This window comes from Crassostrea angulata, chromosome 7 (assembly GCF_025612915.1).
Source record: "Crassostrea angulata isolate pt1a10 chromosome 7, ASM2561291v2, whole genome shotgun sequence".
Classification (NCBI taxonomy): Eukaryota; Metazoa; Mollusca; class Bivalvia; order Ostreida; family Ostreidae; genus Magallana; species Magallana angulata.
This window is the reverse complement of record NC_069117.1, coordinates 47,050,121-47,066,518: the sequence shown is the minus strand read 5'-3', so window position 1 is coordinate 47,066,518 and position 16,398 is coordinate 47,050,121. Positions and strand designations below refer to the sequence as shown.

The window sequence follows — 16,398 nt, the reverse complement described above, 5'->3', positions numbered from 1 at the left end:
TGATTTGATATTAATCTGCCATAATTTTTAATACATTATAATACCAGTGGTAATAAAACTACACTGTAATCATGAATTTATTATAAGCATATTTGCTGTGCTGCTGTAACCATGTTCAACTGAATCTGAAATGATTTGTGGACATACTTTCCCATCAGCACAGCAACTCCGACAGTGCTCCTTGAGGTGGACATTGGGGCAACAAAGCTCCACTGCCTGGCCTGGGGGTCCCATCGCTCCACTGTGTTCAGGTAAGACCAGCCGTCGTGTCCTCCGACTGCATACATCGGTCCCTCCAGGACCCCCACCCCCAGTCCGTGCCTGTGGGTGGACATGGGGGGCATGAGATTCCAAGACTTTTTCTTTGGATCAAAGCACTCCACCGTGTTCAGTGTTTTGAGTCCGTCTCTCCCACCCACGATGTAGAGTTTGTCTTCAATGACGGCCACACCAAACTGAAGACGTCGCCCACTCATGTTTGCCACTTGGGTCCATGAATTTGTGCGCAGGTCATATTTCTCTATAGTTGTGGCCCCTGAAATATATGTTAATCTTATGAAACAAAAGAACTTGAAGTAGACTACCTAAGTTTTGACTCGTTTTTATGGCTTTTCTCAGACACTGAGATAACATAATTCCTTTTTTTTTTTTAGGAAATGAACTTCATCTTTTATATAACAAGTCATTAATTTGCTTAGTGCTAGGGTTGTTTTTGTAAGGAAATGAGACGCTATGACATTTACATAAAATTAAGAGGACCTCTACCTTTGTTGCAATCAATGCCACCCACAGCATACATGAGCCCCACCGTGGACTTTCTGGGCTTCGTGCGGGGACTCTGGAAGGAGGACCGGCGCTCTGGTAACAGGTGATACTTCAAGGCCTCCATGATCAGAGCTTGACATTCCTTCTCTTCACGAAATAGGGCATTGGTTTCAACATGATCAGCAATAAACTGTGAGAAAAAGGCATAAAAATGAGTCTACAGTGATCCTTCCCTGACAGAACTTCTGTAATAACGGCTTCAAACTGCTGCTGACATCCTAAGATAATGTTCATGTTAAATTGCTTCTGGCATTGCAAAACAACTTTTTAACTGTTCTCCCTAGAATATCCCCTCCAAAACTAATCATAAATGTCCACTCTTCAGAAGACATTTTTATCTTTGTAGATTAACATTACGTAATTCATTTGGCTGTAAAATACCATTAATTCAAAGAGAGGGAAAGTTACTCTTAATCAGAACTCTGGTAAATTACATAAACTTCTGCGAATCAAACTGATAAACGGCTTTGAGTTTTAACCCCTCAAAACAATTTAATGAGATTTATTCGTTAAGTGGATCCAAGCAATACCTGTGGGGACATTAGAGGCAGTTTGATGTGGGAAAGTAGTTTGGCTAAATATTTCTTTCTGTTAGACAGATCATGTTTCGCCCACATCACCAAGGCTTGGAAAATAGTTTCTTCATCTGGTACATTGAGGTCATCACTGGCGAGCAGACGACATACTTCCTCTGCAGGCAGTATCAAAAATTCCTGATTGTGCATTACTTGAACAAAATTATCCTGAAGAACAGAAAACAGGCATTTTAATCTAAAACTAGCCTCATTGCTCTATAAAATACACTGAATGCATGTACTATTAAACTCTCTGGCTAGTTGAAAATCTAACCATGATCTGCACTTAATAACAGATAATGATAATGCAAAATAACACAAGAAATTTTGCAGTTCTGATACAGATATGATTTTTATTTTGATAAATCTGAAGTTCTATAGGCCACCTTTAAAATATAGTTCATTTTTAACCTCCAGATCAACTGATGAAAAAGTACCCAACTCCAGATGTCGTTATCAAAAACTTGAGCATACATTTTTATTTTCAATCCATTTTCCTGTTTCACTTTTACTTAACTTCCAAACCACCAATCCAAAGTTTTTTTAAACACAGAATTTTGGGGCAGGCAAACAAAAATTTTTTTTAATGTTGCTTTCCTTTTGTTTGTTTAAGTTTTTCTTACCATGAGATATGTGTTGGCGACTTTGTACAAGTTGGAGCATCCCTGAGCGTCGGCAAACTGGCGGATACCGATACAGTTGGAGGGGTGGAGCTGCTTCATGAGGAAGCTACAGCACGCCTCCACCACCTCGGATAGCTGTAGGAGACAGGCTGTGGATAGCAGGTTCTCCACTGTGTCCTCTTGTAGGGAGATCTTACCTAGCAAACCAAACAATAAAAAAACTTTGTTATTTCGAGACAGTCCCAGAATCCTCTTGTATCGAGATCTTGGTTGAGATCTTATATAGCAACCAAACAATATTTTCATTAAAACATTCTTCCCCACAGTCCTAGAATAAAAAAAATGTATCGGTAGGATATAAAATGACAGTTCAAGAACTTTAGATAAGATACCACACTAAAAATATTTACTGGGAACCAACTTTCACAAGCGAGAAAAATTTGCAAAAATCTCCAGTTTCAATTGTTGCGAAGATTTATAGCCATGAACTAGCCAATGAATGCCTCTCATAAATGTTTCCTGAATGATATTAACTTAGGCATGATTGCAAAAATAAGTTGCTGCATAGAACTTTACCATTGGTTTTCTCAAGAAATATCTGAAGTTTTTGCGAATTATAGTTGGTTTATAGTAATTGATACATAAATCTCTTTCCTGACCATCAGAATCGCTCAGAAGTGAATTAATTGAAATGACAGTAATGATGATACACACAAAATATATACTGTATACAGGATTAGCCAAGATTGACGTAAAATACACAACAACAAAAATTGCTCAAAACCATTCATTATAAAAAATCCTATAATATATCTACACATCTATATATTTTGTTTTGTACTTAAATTTTTTAGATTTTGGGGAATTTTTCTAAGATTTTATATATACCAGCTGATCTTAGCAACACACAATAAAACAGGTGTCTGGCTTTTGTCAGCCAAGATAATAATAGGTGGAAACAAAAATCTACTCATCAACCTCCTCCAAATCTATCACGTCATCACAGACAATCAAGTAATTTGTTTACTGGATGTATGGCCACTATATACTGTCTTATTCTATTTATTCATCATATCAATCTAACACATTAACGTTTTTTTCAGACACCTAGATTGTCTCCCTTTTTTCCTTTATCTCTCTCTGAAAAGCATTACGTTAGGAGGGTTCCCTTCACTTTGCAGAATAAACCTCCATCTTTGATAGCTTTCAGTTCTACTAAGTGTATTTTTATTTCCTTCCCCTCAACCTAAATGTAAACAGCTGTTTACAATTGCCTGGCACATTAAAATACCTCACAAGCAGCAAAATTAGATGTTAACGGTTTTTAAGTACCAGTGGCAATTTAACCACAACGTGTGTAAAGTTGTGTTCAATATTTCTGATAACGAAATACACCTGCATAACCAAAACGCACTCAGTGATGCATTATTTATGGACCAAATTTATGTACAAAAATATCGCACAAAATCTGGAGTCATAATCAGTCACTCTGGGTGCAACATGGTAAAAAATACAAACAGAAACGTCGGTATAAAATCCTTTTAAGATACCAGAATCAAACCACTAGCAAGTTCACTTTTATCAAATTCTGGTACATGTATTCATATGCTAAAAATTATAGGAAATAAAATAAATTAAAACAAAGTAGAGATCAAAGACAAGTAAATTAGACGGCAGGAAATGCCATGTATCTGGTGCTGGTTATTGTCTGAGTTGAGCACTAGTTAACTCTATGGAAAAAAAAATTAATGTTGGGATGTAGATGGAACACCAGCCTTGCAACAGGGCTCTATTGTACCGTTACACAAGGCTGTCTATTGTACCGTTACATACAGGAGTTACATGTTAAACATCAATATGAGGGGGACACACTTGAGCGGAACATGGCAGAGAACAAAGCTCAATTAACACAGAAAATTGCTGAGATCAGGCCATTAGAAATGGCTGAGGCCCTTGAACCACTTAACACTTCTGTGGGTCTTTTCCGGGGGCCAGACACAGGAACTTCCTTATCCACACTCCCCGACTTAGACAATACATTACGCAGTATGGAGGACAGAGAGCATTTTTAGTACAGCAGGATGCAGGTCTTATATACAACTTCACACATAGTTTCATAATGATGCATGCACATGAAGCAATGAATCATTTAAGAAACACTAATTTGTTTTCTAATTGTGTGCACAAGAGTCATATAAACTTGGATATTTTATAAGTCAGTAAAATTGTCAAGGGTTTTAAACTTATGGGAATATAAAATAAAGGCAAACATTGCAAGTTTATATATTAGTTTATGACCCATTATAAGTTTGGCAATAATACTTAAGAAAAATTATTTACATTTGTTTAGGTGCAGTTTTTCCAAGCTCAAGATAATCCAAATTGATTTGTCTTCAATTCCCTACACCAAACAAAAAAAAATGAACACTCCATTTCACATCCTCAATTTCAACCCTTCCTCTCAACACCAATGCGCAATGATAGATAGAAGATTAAATTTAAATACTAAAAATATAACTATAAATGGGCTCTTTGTGTATTGAGGAAATTGTATTAGGACAAAGGTCCACACATTGAATTCTACTTCAACTAGCTAGCTACACACATCTGTAACTATGACAGTCAGACTGATCCAAGATACTGCTGAATGGTTTAATGGTTCAATATGCTACAGATAGGTGATGAGGATCAAAGACTTCATCACTAATTACAGCATTAATCAATGCTGTGTCTCTGTTTGTAATTAGACTTCAGTCAATAAACATCAAGATAATCCTGCTCATCACCACTCTACTACAAAGAATAATGCATTTCTAAATTGCAATCTCTCTCTCTCTCTCTCTCTCTCTCTCTCTGCCCCTTTCTAATCTTATCAAAACTATCCATGAACAGTATTTTTGTCAATCTGACCAACTATGTTCTCTCCTTTTCCTTGCCCCAAACCAAGGAATATGTTTCACCTGTCATAAGATCCCCCTTTTTCACAGTCAAATTATCCCCCTTTGTGACTATTGCTTCCCGTGTCTGCCCATTCTCTATTGTGCTTTGTTTGCCCATTCAGAAGATCTCCATTTGTGACAATTGCTAGCCCTTTTCTACAGTCAAAAGATCCTTAGTTTTTATCCTTGTTTCCCCATCAGAATTGTGATTATCATGTCTTAGTAAAGTAAAAATCCCCCTTTTGACATTCCCTAGTTTTGTGACTATACTAGTAGTTTTCCACATTCAGGAGATACCTATTTGTGACTACTAGCAATTTCTGGATTGATTTTACTTAGGCTGGGCTTATATCCCCAGCCAACACTAATCTGCCCGGACCTGTCACCCTCACACTCCATCTTCATTAAGACGGGAATTTCTGTCACATAGTCCCCCATCAATCAGTAATGTCCAACTCGACACAAAATCAACAGACAAGTCACCCATCAGCATTTATCAAACAGATCAAGGTACTCAGAAATCAGCAATACTTTGATACACACCAATTTACAAGAACTGCCGTTTGAAATAATCGGTTATTGAAATAATAAATGCTGTTTTATTTATGATTTCTTGCTTCAAGCTCCTATCACACCATTTTCATCAACATGGCACTCTATTAATGGGCTTTAAAAAAAGCAATTTGGCATAGACTGAGGCATCAGGCATTAGTAAATTACGTTATCCACTGTCATAAAGCTCCTTTTTCAATATTTTTTTTTTTAATGTCATACAGGGCAATTGAAAAAGTTTAGGATCATCAATGGTAGCTTTTCATTATAAATAAACTCAAACACTCCAACTGACCTGTGTAAGCATAGTTGACGATGGCTACCATGGCATCCGGATCCACGTCCTTCATCCGGATTTCTTCCATGGATGCCTCCTTTACATCGTTCATGAACATCGCTGCGAAGTAGTCGGAGGCGGCACTGAGGACCAGCCTGTGGGCGGGGATCCGCTTGCTGCCAACGATGAGGGTGACATCACAGAGCTGCCTCTTCTCCACGTACTGTTCCATCTTCCGGATCATCCTCTCCGGGTGGTTGTGGGAGTGGAAGAGGTCAGGGGTCATGGACTCCTCCATCCTGGAGTTGGCCTGGTTCTGTGAGGCATATGTCTGTTGTACGAGGTACCTGGAAGGCAATCAAAAATTACGTCATCTTTTTACATTTTAAAGGCATTTTTTTCCCCTCTTTCTAATTGTTAGTGGTGCACCATCCTGCTTTGTAAAACATTTCATTATTTTCTCTATCAATACCATATGTTGTCAAGAATGAGCTCAAGGCCAAAAAGCTTTAGAATTTTATTTTTAATAACAACGAAAGTTAACTTGATTACTGCAGATATGTACACTACCAGTGTATTCACTTATGAATTGTTAATGAAAAAATATATTGAAAGCAATCCAATACACAAGAGAAAAAAATTAAAGTTTTAAAATTCAGAAATTCCATTACGAAAAAAAGGACACAGCCAGCTTTTAAACAAAAAGCCTTGTCTAGTAAAGTCACCTACGGAACAACCACTGAAGAGGTACCCATAAATACTGACACTGCACTGTAGAAAAGGACCCCCCACTACTGCTTATACACATAAACAAACTGGATTTTCAATAATCATTTACCCCAGTGCCAAATCTGTTGGCAAGAAGTGAACAGTGAAGAAAGAACGAGCAAAAAGGATTAGCAGCGCACAAACATGTAGAGAACATAAAAAACACACACACACATTGGATCCAAACACAATCATCTGACATTTATTGGATTAAAGCAAATTTTATTATGAGATGTTATTAACTTAACTCAAAATACATCCTTTGGAAACTGCATTGTACAAAATCAATTCGCCTTTACAAAGGAATTAGTAGTAACTGAATTACTGGGGCTAAATAAGCATGAAGGGTCCCTAATTTGATTTTCTTCCATAGAGGCACTGGGAACTTTGGGGACGCCAGTATGATGTCTAATTTGGGGATGCCAGTTCAATTGTCTAATTCATTACATGTTTCTTCAGGGAGATATATTGCCCACATAGGATCCTTGCATGTACAAACTATGTACCTCCCAGGTATAAAGCTATAATTTATATTGAAGAAAAATTGTCCAAAGTTAGTCAAGCTAATAGTCCCTCGACAAAAAGTTTCCCTATTCGATGATGTTATAACAAATCCCAACACTATATAAATGTGAAAAGACTGACATGATGATATAGTGAGCCATCGCATTACGAGGAAATAATCTAAAATATTGACAATTTTCTTTACAATAGGGCGATCTCATCTGATGTGTCACTCGGGGAAATACTGGAAATACTGGTAAAGATTGAAAACTGAGAAGACAAAATAACCTCTGAAATAATATAACTTTTTTAGGTATAACAGAGAAAAAACTGGAGACATACCTCAAATTTCCAAGACGTCACTACATTGTACATGTACTTAACAATTTTCATCCTCTACCAACCAAGCTGCTTTAAAGCAACATGCTTGACAAGTTTCTCAAACATATATATACATTGTATGATGTAAAATCTGAAGTAGCCATCTGAAAACGCCTCAAGAGGTTGAAACCTCATTGTATTATCAAGTGTTTCATTAACTGAACACTTCACAACCTTTCTTCACAAAATGGCCCATTAAAACTTAACAAGGGGTCGCAAAATAAAGAGTTCCCAGATGACTATAAGAGGGAAGTCCCTGTTAACCAAGATAATTTGTACTGGCTCTACAGATTCTAGGACACAGATTTAGTCTTAATCCACCTCCAACTCCCCCCCCCCCCCCCTTTGAATATATGATATTTTTTCCATTTCATGAAATGATACTATATTTTTTTGGAAAAGTCTCTTACACACTACATCTGTACAATATGATCTTTGAAATTAGAGTCAAATTATGAATTTTTTAAACAAACCCTTGTTTTTCAGAAATTTACTCCTCCATAAAAATCTTGTATACCAGTATTGGTAATACTGCTACATTTGACGAACAATATTCATTATAACTTTACATTAATCACAAATTAAGTCCAATGAATCTCCAGGTAATGTAAAATGAAGACTTACTTTCACAATAGCTGGACAATAATCATTGTTGGAAAAGTTTCCAATTTAGTCATAGCATAACTTTTATGTATTTCCATCGTAGGTGATCAAAAACCTCACCTTGAATCAAGCTACCTGATGTAATACAATACTGTAAAACATACCACCTGCTTACAAATCCCAATAACTTCATAAATAACAGGAACTTTTACATTCTAATCATCCCTATTATGAAAAGAGGGTTTCATCAATTGCATCATCAATTGCATGGAAGGCTTTTTCGCCTCTAAATAAACTCTCTAAGTGAATTACTGAATAACAGGAACTTAAAATACACAGTCATCCTTGTTTTAATAAAAAGAAAGTCTCTTCATTTGCACATAAATATACAAAGTTGGAGCTCATACAAAACCCTCATTATATTCATTAATCTTGTAATCAAATTCTAAAACAAAACAAAAGGGATCTGAAACTGCATGTTATTCTGATTTTTCTTTCAAATTTCAAGTCGTAAATTCAAACAAACAGTCTCTTGTGAAGAAATAGAGGTGACCTTCAGTAGAAGTAGGAAATCCCTATATATACACAACAAACACTGCTTTGTTAAAAAAAAAATTAAAACATTCTGTATTCATTACAGAGATGTTATATACATGAAAATTTGCTGCTCTGTTTCCATATAACCAAAACCGATCATTTCCAGAAAACTTCCAGCTATCAAATATGTCATCATGAGCCAACGCAGGGCAGTCTGATTTTTATTGCAATATCTATTAACTTTTCCTAATATTTCATGCAATATCAATGTCGAGTGATAATTTTACATGGTCTCCAGAGAGAGAATTGCAGAAAGGATGGCGTCTTGGCTTGCCGTTCTTCCAACAAATCATTTCAACCTACAGAGACTGGCATTGAAATGATCGACACAGATCACAGCCAGAAAACTCTCTACATTCATAACCACAAAAGATGCTGATCCTTTCTATCATGTCGGAATCCAAAAAGGGTACACACAAACCAGTCCTTTTTCAAGACAATAAAATTAAGTTGAATTGGTAAAAGTTTAGGGATAAGATGGTTTTAAGGCCGGGTTACTGGAAACTGTGAAAGGTGTCAGTTGCTCAGAATTTTGACAGAATTCACTGGATTTTTTTCTATTACGTTCCATTTAAGGTACGCAACAATCGTTTGTTTAAAAACTTTTTCTATACTCTGTCCACAGTTTTTGCTTCCACCACTTTTCGCATGGTATTTCCAGAATCATTAATACCTTTGTGCTCTTAAACTACAATATATGTACGTCGGACTATAGATGGAGTAGTCTTAAAAATGAATATTTTATTCAGGGTTTGATCAAATTAATATAAAACATTTTCTAAGCCTATGATATTACCACCTTTTTTTTTCCTACTGAATGTTTATATAAACCCAAAGATGCACATAGAAACAAAACAGTCGCAATTAATATATTGCAGATTGTATTTTCATTGTATCTTGATTAAAATATCCAAGTATGAAGGATTTTTTAAATAGGAAGTCCTTTAATTATTTGTACATGTATTTATGATGCATGAATTCAATGTACTTGCATGTGCACCATCCAAAACAACCGTATACATGTAATATAATTCTATAGTCTGTCCCAAGATATTTATGCAGCACATTTGGACGATTTTAAAAAAAAATACACATACCTGTGAAAGAAGTGCACTTGTAATAGTTGAAAGGGATAATTTCCAAGATAATTTCATTGACACATTATCAATTGTCACTCAGAAAAAATCACAGGAACGAAAACAGATTCCTTACGGAGATTTATAATGGGAATGTTTACATCTTTACTCCGTTCGGAATACACTCGGAATACATCGCGCAATTTTTCAACGTTATCATCCGGGCTTGCTGCAATACAAAATCTCCGTAGACATCACATTTTTTAGCATTGTATTGAAACCTGATACGACAACAGGGGCATTATGACTGAGAAATCTTGGAAATTTTTTATACTTTTGAATGAACATCGTTTGAACCCTGAGGTATTTATAAATATCAAGCAATTAAGCAAAATGTGAATCCAAAATATCTTGGGACAGGCTATAAAAAAAAATTTGGCAAAATATTCTTTTATAAACAGAAATTTACAAACTTGATGATTTCCTTATATCTTCATTGCTTTATTCAAAACCGTGTCCGTTTATCAAAATAAAGGAATATGAAACTATATAACTGTACACTTTATTGTACTTGACATTGATGTGACGTCATTTACCTACTCAAAGAACAATTTGTCAGAGTGCCAATAGGATCCAAAGCAGCAATAAAATGTAGAACGAACTTTTTACTGATAAGAAAGTGAAAAACACAGACCTTCTAGAACTAACTTATTTCAATAGCCTAGTGTTATTACTGACACAAAATCAGCTTTTACTGATTAAGAATACAGTTTCGTGGAGGAAAACAATAACAATGTGTACATAGATCCAAATACTGTGTTGTCAAATGTCGCGCGTTGTACGGTCTTTGTTTACAAGTCTGTAATCTACAGGCACACTTACCTATTTTCGCTAGAACTACGGGCAAGTGTGGGTGAGGGGAATGCATCCACTACCCCAGGGAATGGGAGGGTGTCCTCATCCTCCTCTAACATGATACAATCAAGCGAGACTTTGTAAACACACCTGGGGCTAGACGGAGAGCTGAGGTCATCATCAAACCATGTGACCTCGTGTCCAGTCAAGCGCAACGACGGTGGCTTAGTGTGAAACATGGAGTTATACGCCGTTAGGCAAGGTGTGAACGAATTTTTTTTAAATTATTGATTTGTCGAAACTTGTGCTTTTGATCGATGCTTTCTGATTCATCCTGTTACCAATTATATAATGAAGAAATATTATTTTGATTTAAAAAGAAACGCTGATTTTTTTTAAAAAACAATATTTTATTATTCAATATATAACATAAACGGATGGGATAGCAGGCATTGCTTATATATATAAATCCTCTTTGAAATTGAATTACCCCCTTCCTTACGAAAAAAAAAAATATATGCCCAGAAAATGAACTAGTAATCAAGCGCTGAGAAAATGTTTCCCAGATTAAAACAGATCAGAATATTATTCTAAGAAATCCGAGAAAAACAGCTGTGTGTGGAAGAGATGATGGAAGATAAGACAGAAAAAAGCCTAGAAGAGATGACTAATTTACTGATAAACATGGAACAACACGGTAAAAAGTGGCATCTGCTGAGGGCCCCGCCGAGCAAAGCTCAAAACCCACAGCTTACTCCGGCAGTCTAGGAAATAATTCCTATGTGTTCCCATTTCCACGACACGGTATTCTTTTTTTTTCATCACGAATTTTTAAAATCAAACTTTGCCCAAATTCCTTCTACTACCGTTTTTAAAAGTTACGTGTACATTCTTTAACTTTAAGCTTTTTATGCATGCAGAAGCTACTGTATGTCATCAACCGCCGTTTGTTAGTATGCTCGATTTATTAAGGAATAAGGAATAATTCTTTGAGTATTATGGAGTGATAATTTCGAAATTATCACCTCATAATATTCAAAGAATTATTCCTTATTACCTATATTTATATAATTTTAAGCCATCGTACGGTTAAATATTTAAATATAAATAAGGAAACCCCGCTGGCGCCACGATTTTGAGTCATTTGAAGTTATGGGTTATATGGTGCAAAATCGGTACGTAGTGTTATATCACAGGCAAATACACTGGAAAATGTAAATATTAACTGACACTTACCTATAACTGCTTCTGCTTAATTCACGTCAAGTATTGAACACATAAGTGCAGTTTCAGTCGTAAATACTTTTGAATACACATTGTCCAAAATTTTATATGCACTAATATATCTTCTTAATTAATTATTGACCTGATGAATGTAGGCCTTCCATGCACTGCAGCATTCAATGTAAATATTTTACAAGCATGCAGTTTTAGAGGGGTGTTTTTGTACCGACCGAAGCAGCTATAGTGTACTAGTTATAATGCCTTCAAAAGATTTTTGTGTTCAATTGTAACTCGGAACATTAAGCCAAGAACAAAACCTACATCAAACACGCTGACGTTCGCAGGCTGCCAAATCCTTTATTTTATCTCACAGGCAGAAAAACTTCTGAAAAAGTTATCTCCCCTTTGAACACCTCACCATGAACCCTTTAAAATCTCGTACCAAGTAGCGGTAGAATAGTTATTGCTTTTTACAAAATTTTAGATTATTGCGAATCAAACTTACAAATTTTGATTCCCAACAATCTAAAATTTTGTAAAGGACACTGAAAACTTATGTATTCATCTTTTCCAAAGAAATAGTTCTGCTGTTTTTATTGATTTTTTTCCAAAGTGATCAAATTTCAAGAAATTCAGGTTGTCGAACATTTTTTTAGAGATATACTCGCGACCTTGAACCGAAAAGTAATTTATATAGTACGGATCGGAGAACTCAGACCCCGTAGTGCAATGAAGATAAGATGTGTGATTCAGAGTTCGTGAGTCATACACACAGGCGGTAGTGACAGATAAAAACAAATTCAAAATTCCAGAATCTCAGTATTCAACAACACAATTTTATGAAATCAATTATTCATTACCAAACGTAATTTAACCGCCGCTAATTTGCATCCAAAGCCATTTGCAATCAAATTTATTCAACGAGACTTTCACCTCATGAAATAACATTTTAAATGAAAAGGAAAACCTTCTTCTCTGAACGGTCTATAAAACTCTAGGGAATTTTCAATCAATTGCTGCGATTCGTGTAGACGTATGGCAAGGGGGGAGGGGAGGGTTAGTGAAGGGGGGGGGGGGTGGGTTAGTGAGAAACTATACAATCGTCACCCAACACAGTTTACCCCCGCTACGAATACTTACCACGCCTTTCTATGGGCGCCCTTTCGTGGCACCGTCGAGAAGTTCATCCGATTGTACAAGGGTACGGTCACCGATCCTATGGGATCCTCCCAGTTTTGTTTTCGGGATTCTCCCATTTTCCCCGGGGCACACACATTCAAGGAATATTTGAAATGAGCAGCGTCCTTTGACATTTTATGTAGATACGAACTCAAGAAGAAGCACTTTTACGACTTAAGAGAAAAACACATTCCGTCCACCATGGTCAGTGTGTAACAAGATTCTCTTTGTGTGCGAGCTGGCTTGGTGTTTCTTCCACAGATGAGAGCAGATAGCATCAGATGTCTGCCCTGGTGCAATAGAGAGGGAGAGATTCCAGGATCCAACGGCACAGCACTGACAAAAGTAGATTTATAATATATCAAAATAACGGGTCTTTAGCACCGCGTGGAATCACGAAGAGGATAACTTGCTCTCATGGTGCGAGCTCTTTTATCCCTTCTGAATAACAAATCGCACTTCTGAACCATTTTTCCTTATCTTCTACATGGATATATTGATAAATGAAGATGCATATTTGAACGGAAGTCAATTTTACTCGAACTAAGGAAACCGCTAAAAATAAAATGTTTCTTCGCTTTTAATTAGTTCAAGAGAATGAAATAGAGCTCGTGTAAATTGTAAAATTATTTGCTTTTGTAATGAAGAGAGGGAGAGAATTTAACTTTATTGATATACCGGGTGACAACGGATCTCAAACAATGAGCGTGTTGCGTAACCGGGATCAATAGTTATGGATTTTGCCCCACTAGCACGAATTCAAGCATATCGAGTAACAAAAGTATCATTGCAACGAAATTACCGTAGCATTTTAGATCAATTTTTTAGCAACTTCATTTTCTAATCATTATCAAATCGACAAATGGAAATATTCAACATATGCAATGCATACACGTCCTCTAGCTTGAGTGATGATTATTATGCACTGCACTAATTATTCCCTCCCTATCACGCAACATCCGCAACACAAAGCATCGGTTCTCGTTTGATCCAACTAGAAAGGAACACTAATTAAAAATAATTGAGTCTACTCAATTAACTATCACACGGCAGCAATGAAAACGGCAGAGGGGCCATTAACTATATGACACATCTTTCGGCTTATAGATACATATACCTCATTGATACATACAGTAGGCTCAGCTTCGCTCGCCCCCAGTGAAAATAACCGGTCCTTGTCAATTTCTATAGAAAAACCAATTTAGGCTCCATAGACCAATCGTAGTTTCTGACCTGCTCTGTCGAAAAATAATAAATTCCTTTTGTCGGAGGACTTCACACAGCTTGTGTATTGGAGGGAGTGAAATATTGCTCCCAGGACGTGGCTTAGATTAGGGCGGAGAGGCGCCATCTGTGTTCCATATAGAGCCGATGAAACTGTAGATACGCACATCGCTAGGGTCGTGTTTACAGCATTAACTAACTATGATTATGTGTTCTTATCAGATAAGACACATAAAAATAATGAATTCCTCGCGATTTTTGAAAAAAGCCTACTCGACGAAAGACGTCTGTCACTGTTGAACACATCCTATAAGTTGTAGGGAGATTTGTATTTGTAACATATATCTTCATTTAACCAATGTATATGTATGTGTATACATGCCTTTTATATGCACTTTGAGTGACAAAAACATTTCAATTTGCAAGAAAAGTTTTTCCTGCAGTTTTCAGTGGATTAATTTCTTTCATCAAGCGAAACTTTGAGATAAAAAAAAGCGAAAAATAAGAATATGAAATGCAAAGACTCTTTAGGGACATGGGGGGGGGGGGGGTTATGCCGTTTTCTTTCTCAAGAAACGCGATAGATAAGCGTTTTCGGACGAAATGGTTTTCGATCTGATTCATTCTCATAAATCTGAGAGAAGAAGAGATCGCTATATTATATGTACATATACTAATTTACAATGTATACATTTCTAAAATTTATCAAACCAGTCGATTTTTTTAACAGGTCGGATTAAAACAACATCCACTTTCCTTCTTGTTATTGCTTTAAATGAGCATATAGGGAAGTCATGCTAATCCCCTGTATATCGCTAGCTGACTTATGTAAATGTATAATGTGAAAGTATTAGAATTTATGTTGCAGATTGTGTATGTTGTGGTGGGCAGAATCAAAGAGGGATAACTTCCTATATGAAAACAAACTGCAATGGTTACACCAAATAACACCAAGACCAATTCGAATAAAAATTGCTCCGGTAGCTATGCATCATAGAAGATTTTTTTTTTCAACCCAGAAATGACAAGTTAATAGCAAAACGAAGCTTGGACTTTTTGTCTTTTCTGATAATTACTTCTGCATGTATTCCTTTTCCATGCACATGATGCGGTTTTATTGGAAAAAAAAACCCCAGCAAAACAATTACCTCAGTTCTGCAGATATAGAATGAAGCATAAAGAACCTATAACAATCCATTTTATTAGATTTTGGAGCCCACTGTAACAATCAGTAATTTCTCCCGAGACGATTCCATCCCATCTTCTTTCCAAGTCACCAATGTAAAAGTTATGAACAAGGTCAATAATGTACAAATTTTAAAACATCTTGTAACAAACTGTCGAAGTTACCTAAAATATACGCATTCCACTTCCATGATTTAAAAAAAGTGTGAAATGAATATTAAATGTATTCTAAATAACATGAATAGAAAACAAAAACGTTCTCTCTCTCTCTCTCTCTCTCTCTCTCTCTCTCTCTCTCTCTCTCTCTCTCTCTCTCTCTCTCTCTCTCTCTCTCTCTCTCTCTGGGCGTATTTGTTTGCTGGTCCAGAATATTTCCAGTGTCTACTTGCTATTTAGAAAGTAGTCAATGGAGATCTACCGGAGATCACCGAAATGATTACTGCAAACGAGCAAATTAGGATTACTCTTGCAACTTTCTAATCGGCCAAACGAATACACCCCTAGTAGGTTATTACTTGCCAATTAATAATTACAGAGAGCAGACAATGTGTTATTCACTTGACATCGAAAACAAAAACCTCATAGAAAATGTACATTTCCCTCTGTTATCGATGGATTATCATTTTTATACCATCAATATGCATAAAGATATTCAATAAAAAGATGTAAACATAGCATTTCCCAGATGATTTTATTGGTGTCCCCATTCCGTGATCAAGGATCACAATTTAGGATGAGCACAAAGATCATAGTATATATAGCAAGCCAATATTGTAAACAGGAAGTTATGCGACAAAAACTCACCTTAAAATCGATACAATTTGTGTATTGTCCGGGCACTGTAACTCCGACATTTCCCTCTCTGGTCCCAGATTCCGCACTGCTGTCGATTCTAGTCTGCAAACGGAGCTGGTGTATGTTGGTCATGGAGTGTATATCAGTTTGTCGGTTATAGAGAGAGTCAACATAACAAGGGTCGACCTGATATAGTGTATTTACTTCCTCGTCTGT

General features: G+C 36.3%; 1 protein-coding gene across 6 annotated transcripts in view; it reads right to left on the bottom strand.

Annotated features, from left to right (window-relative positions):
* LOC128192295 (kelch-like protein 5) overlaps positions 1-16,398 on the bottom strand; it is a 19,160-nt gene extending 2,762 nt beyond the window's left edge. The window contains exons 1-7 of one of the 6 annotated variants that reach the window (XM_052864879.1): positions 14,111-14,268; positions 12,940-13,314; positions 5,810-6,138; positions 2,024-2,220; positions 1,356-1,568; positions 766-955; positions 148-535 (exon numbers count right to left, since the gene is read on the bottom strand). In XM_052864879.1, coding sequence (XP_052720839.1) covers positions 148-535; positions 766-955; positions 1,356-1,568; positions 2,024-2,220; positions 5,810-6,138; positions 12,940-13,112 — 1,490 coding nt within the window. In that variant the 5' untranslated portion in view covers positions 13,113-13,314; positions 14,111-14,268. Of the gene's footprint in view, positions 1-147; positions 536-765; positions 956-1,355; positions 1,569-2,023; positions 2,221-5,809; positions 6,139-7,405; positions 7,519-10,602; positions 10,830-11,811; positions 11,954-12,939; positions 13,315-14,095; positions 14,269-16,191 lie in introns of those variants that run through there. The other 5 variants (XM_052864880.1, XM_052864881.1, XM_052864883.1 and 2 more) reach the window with 5 other exon arrangements.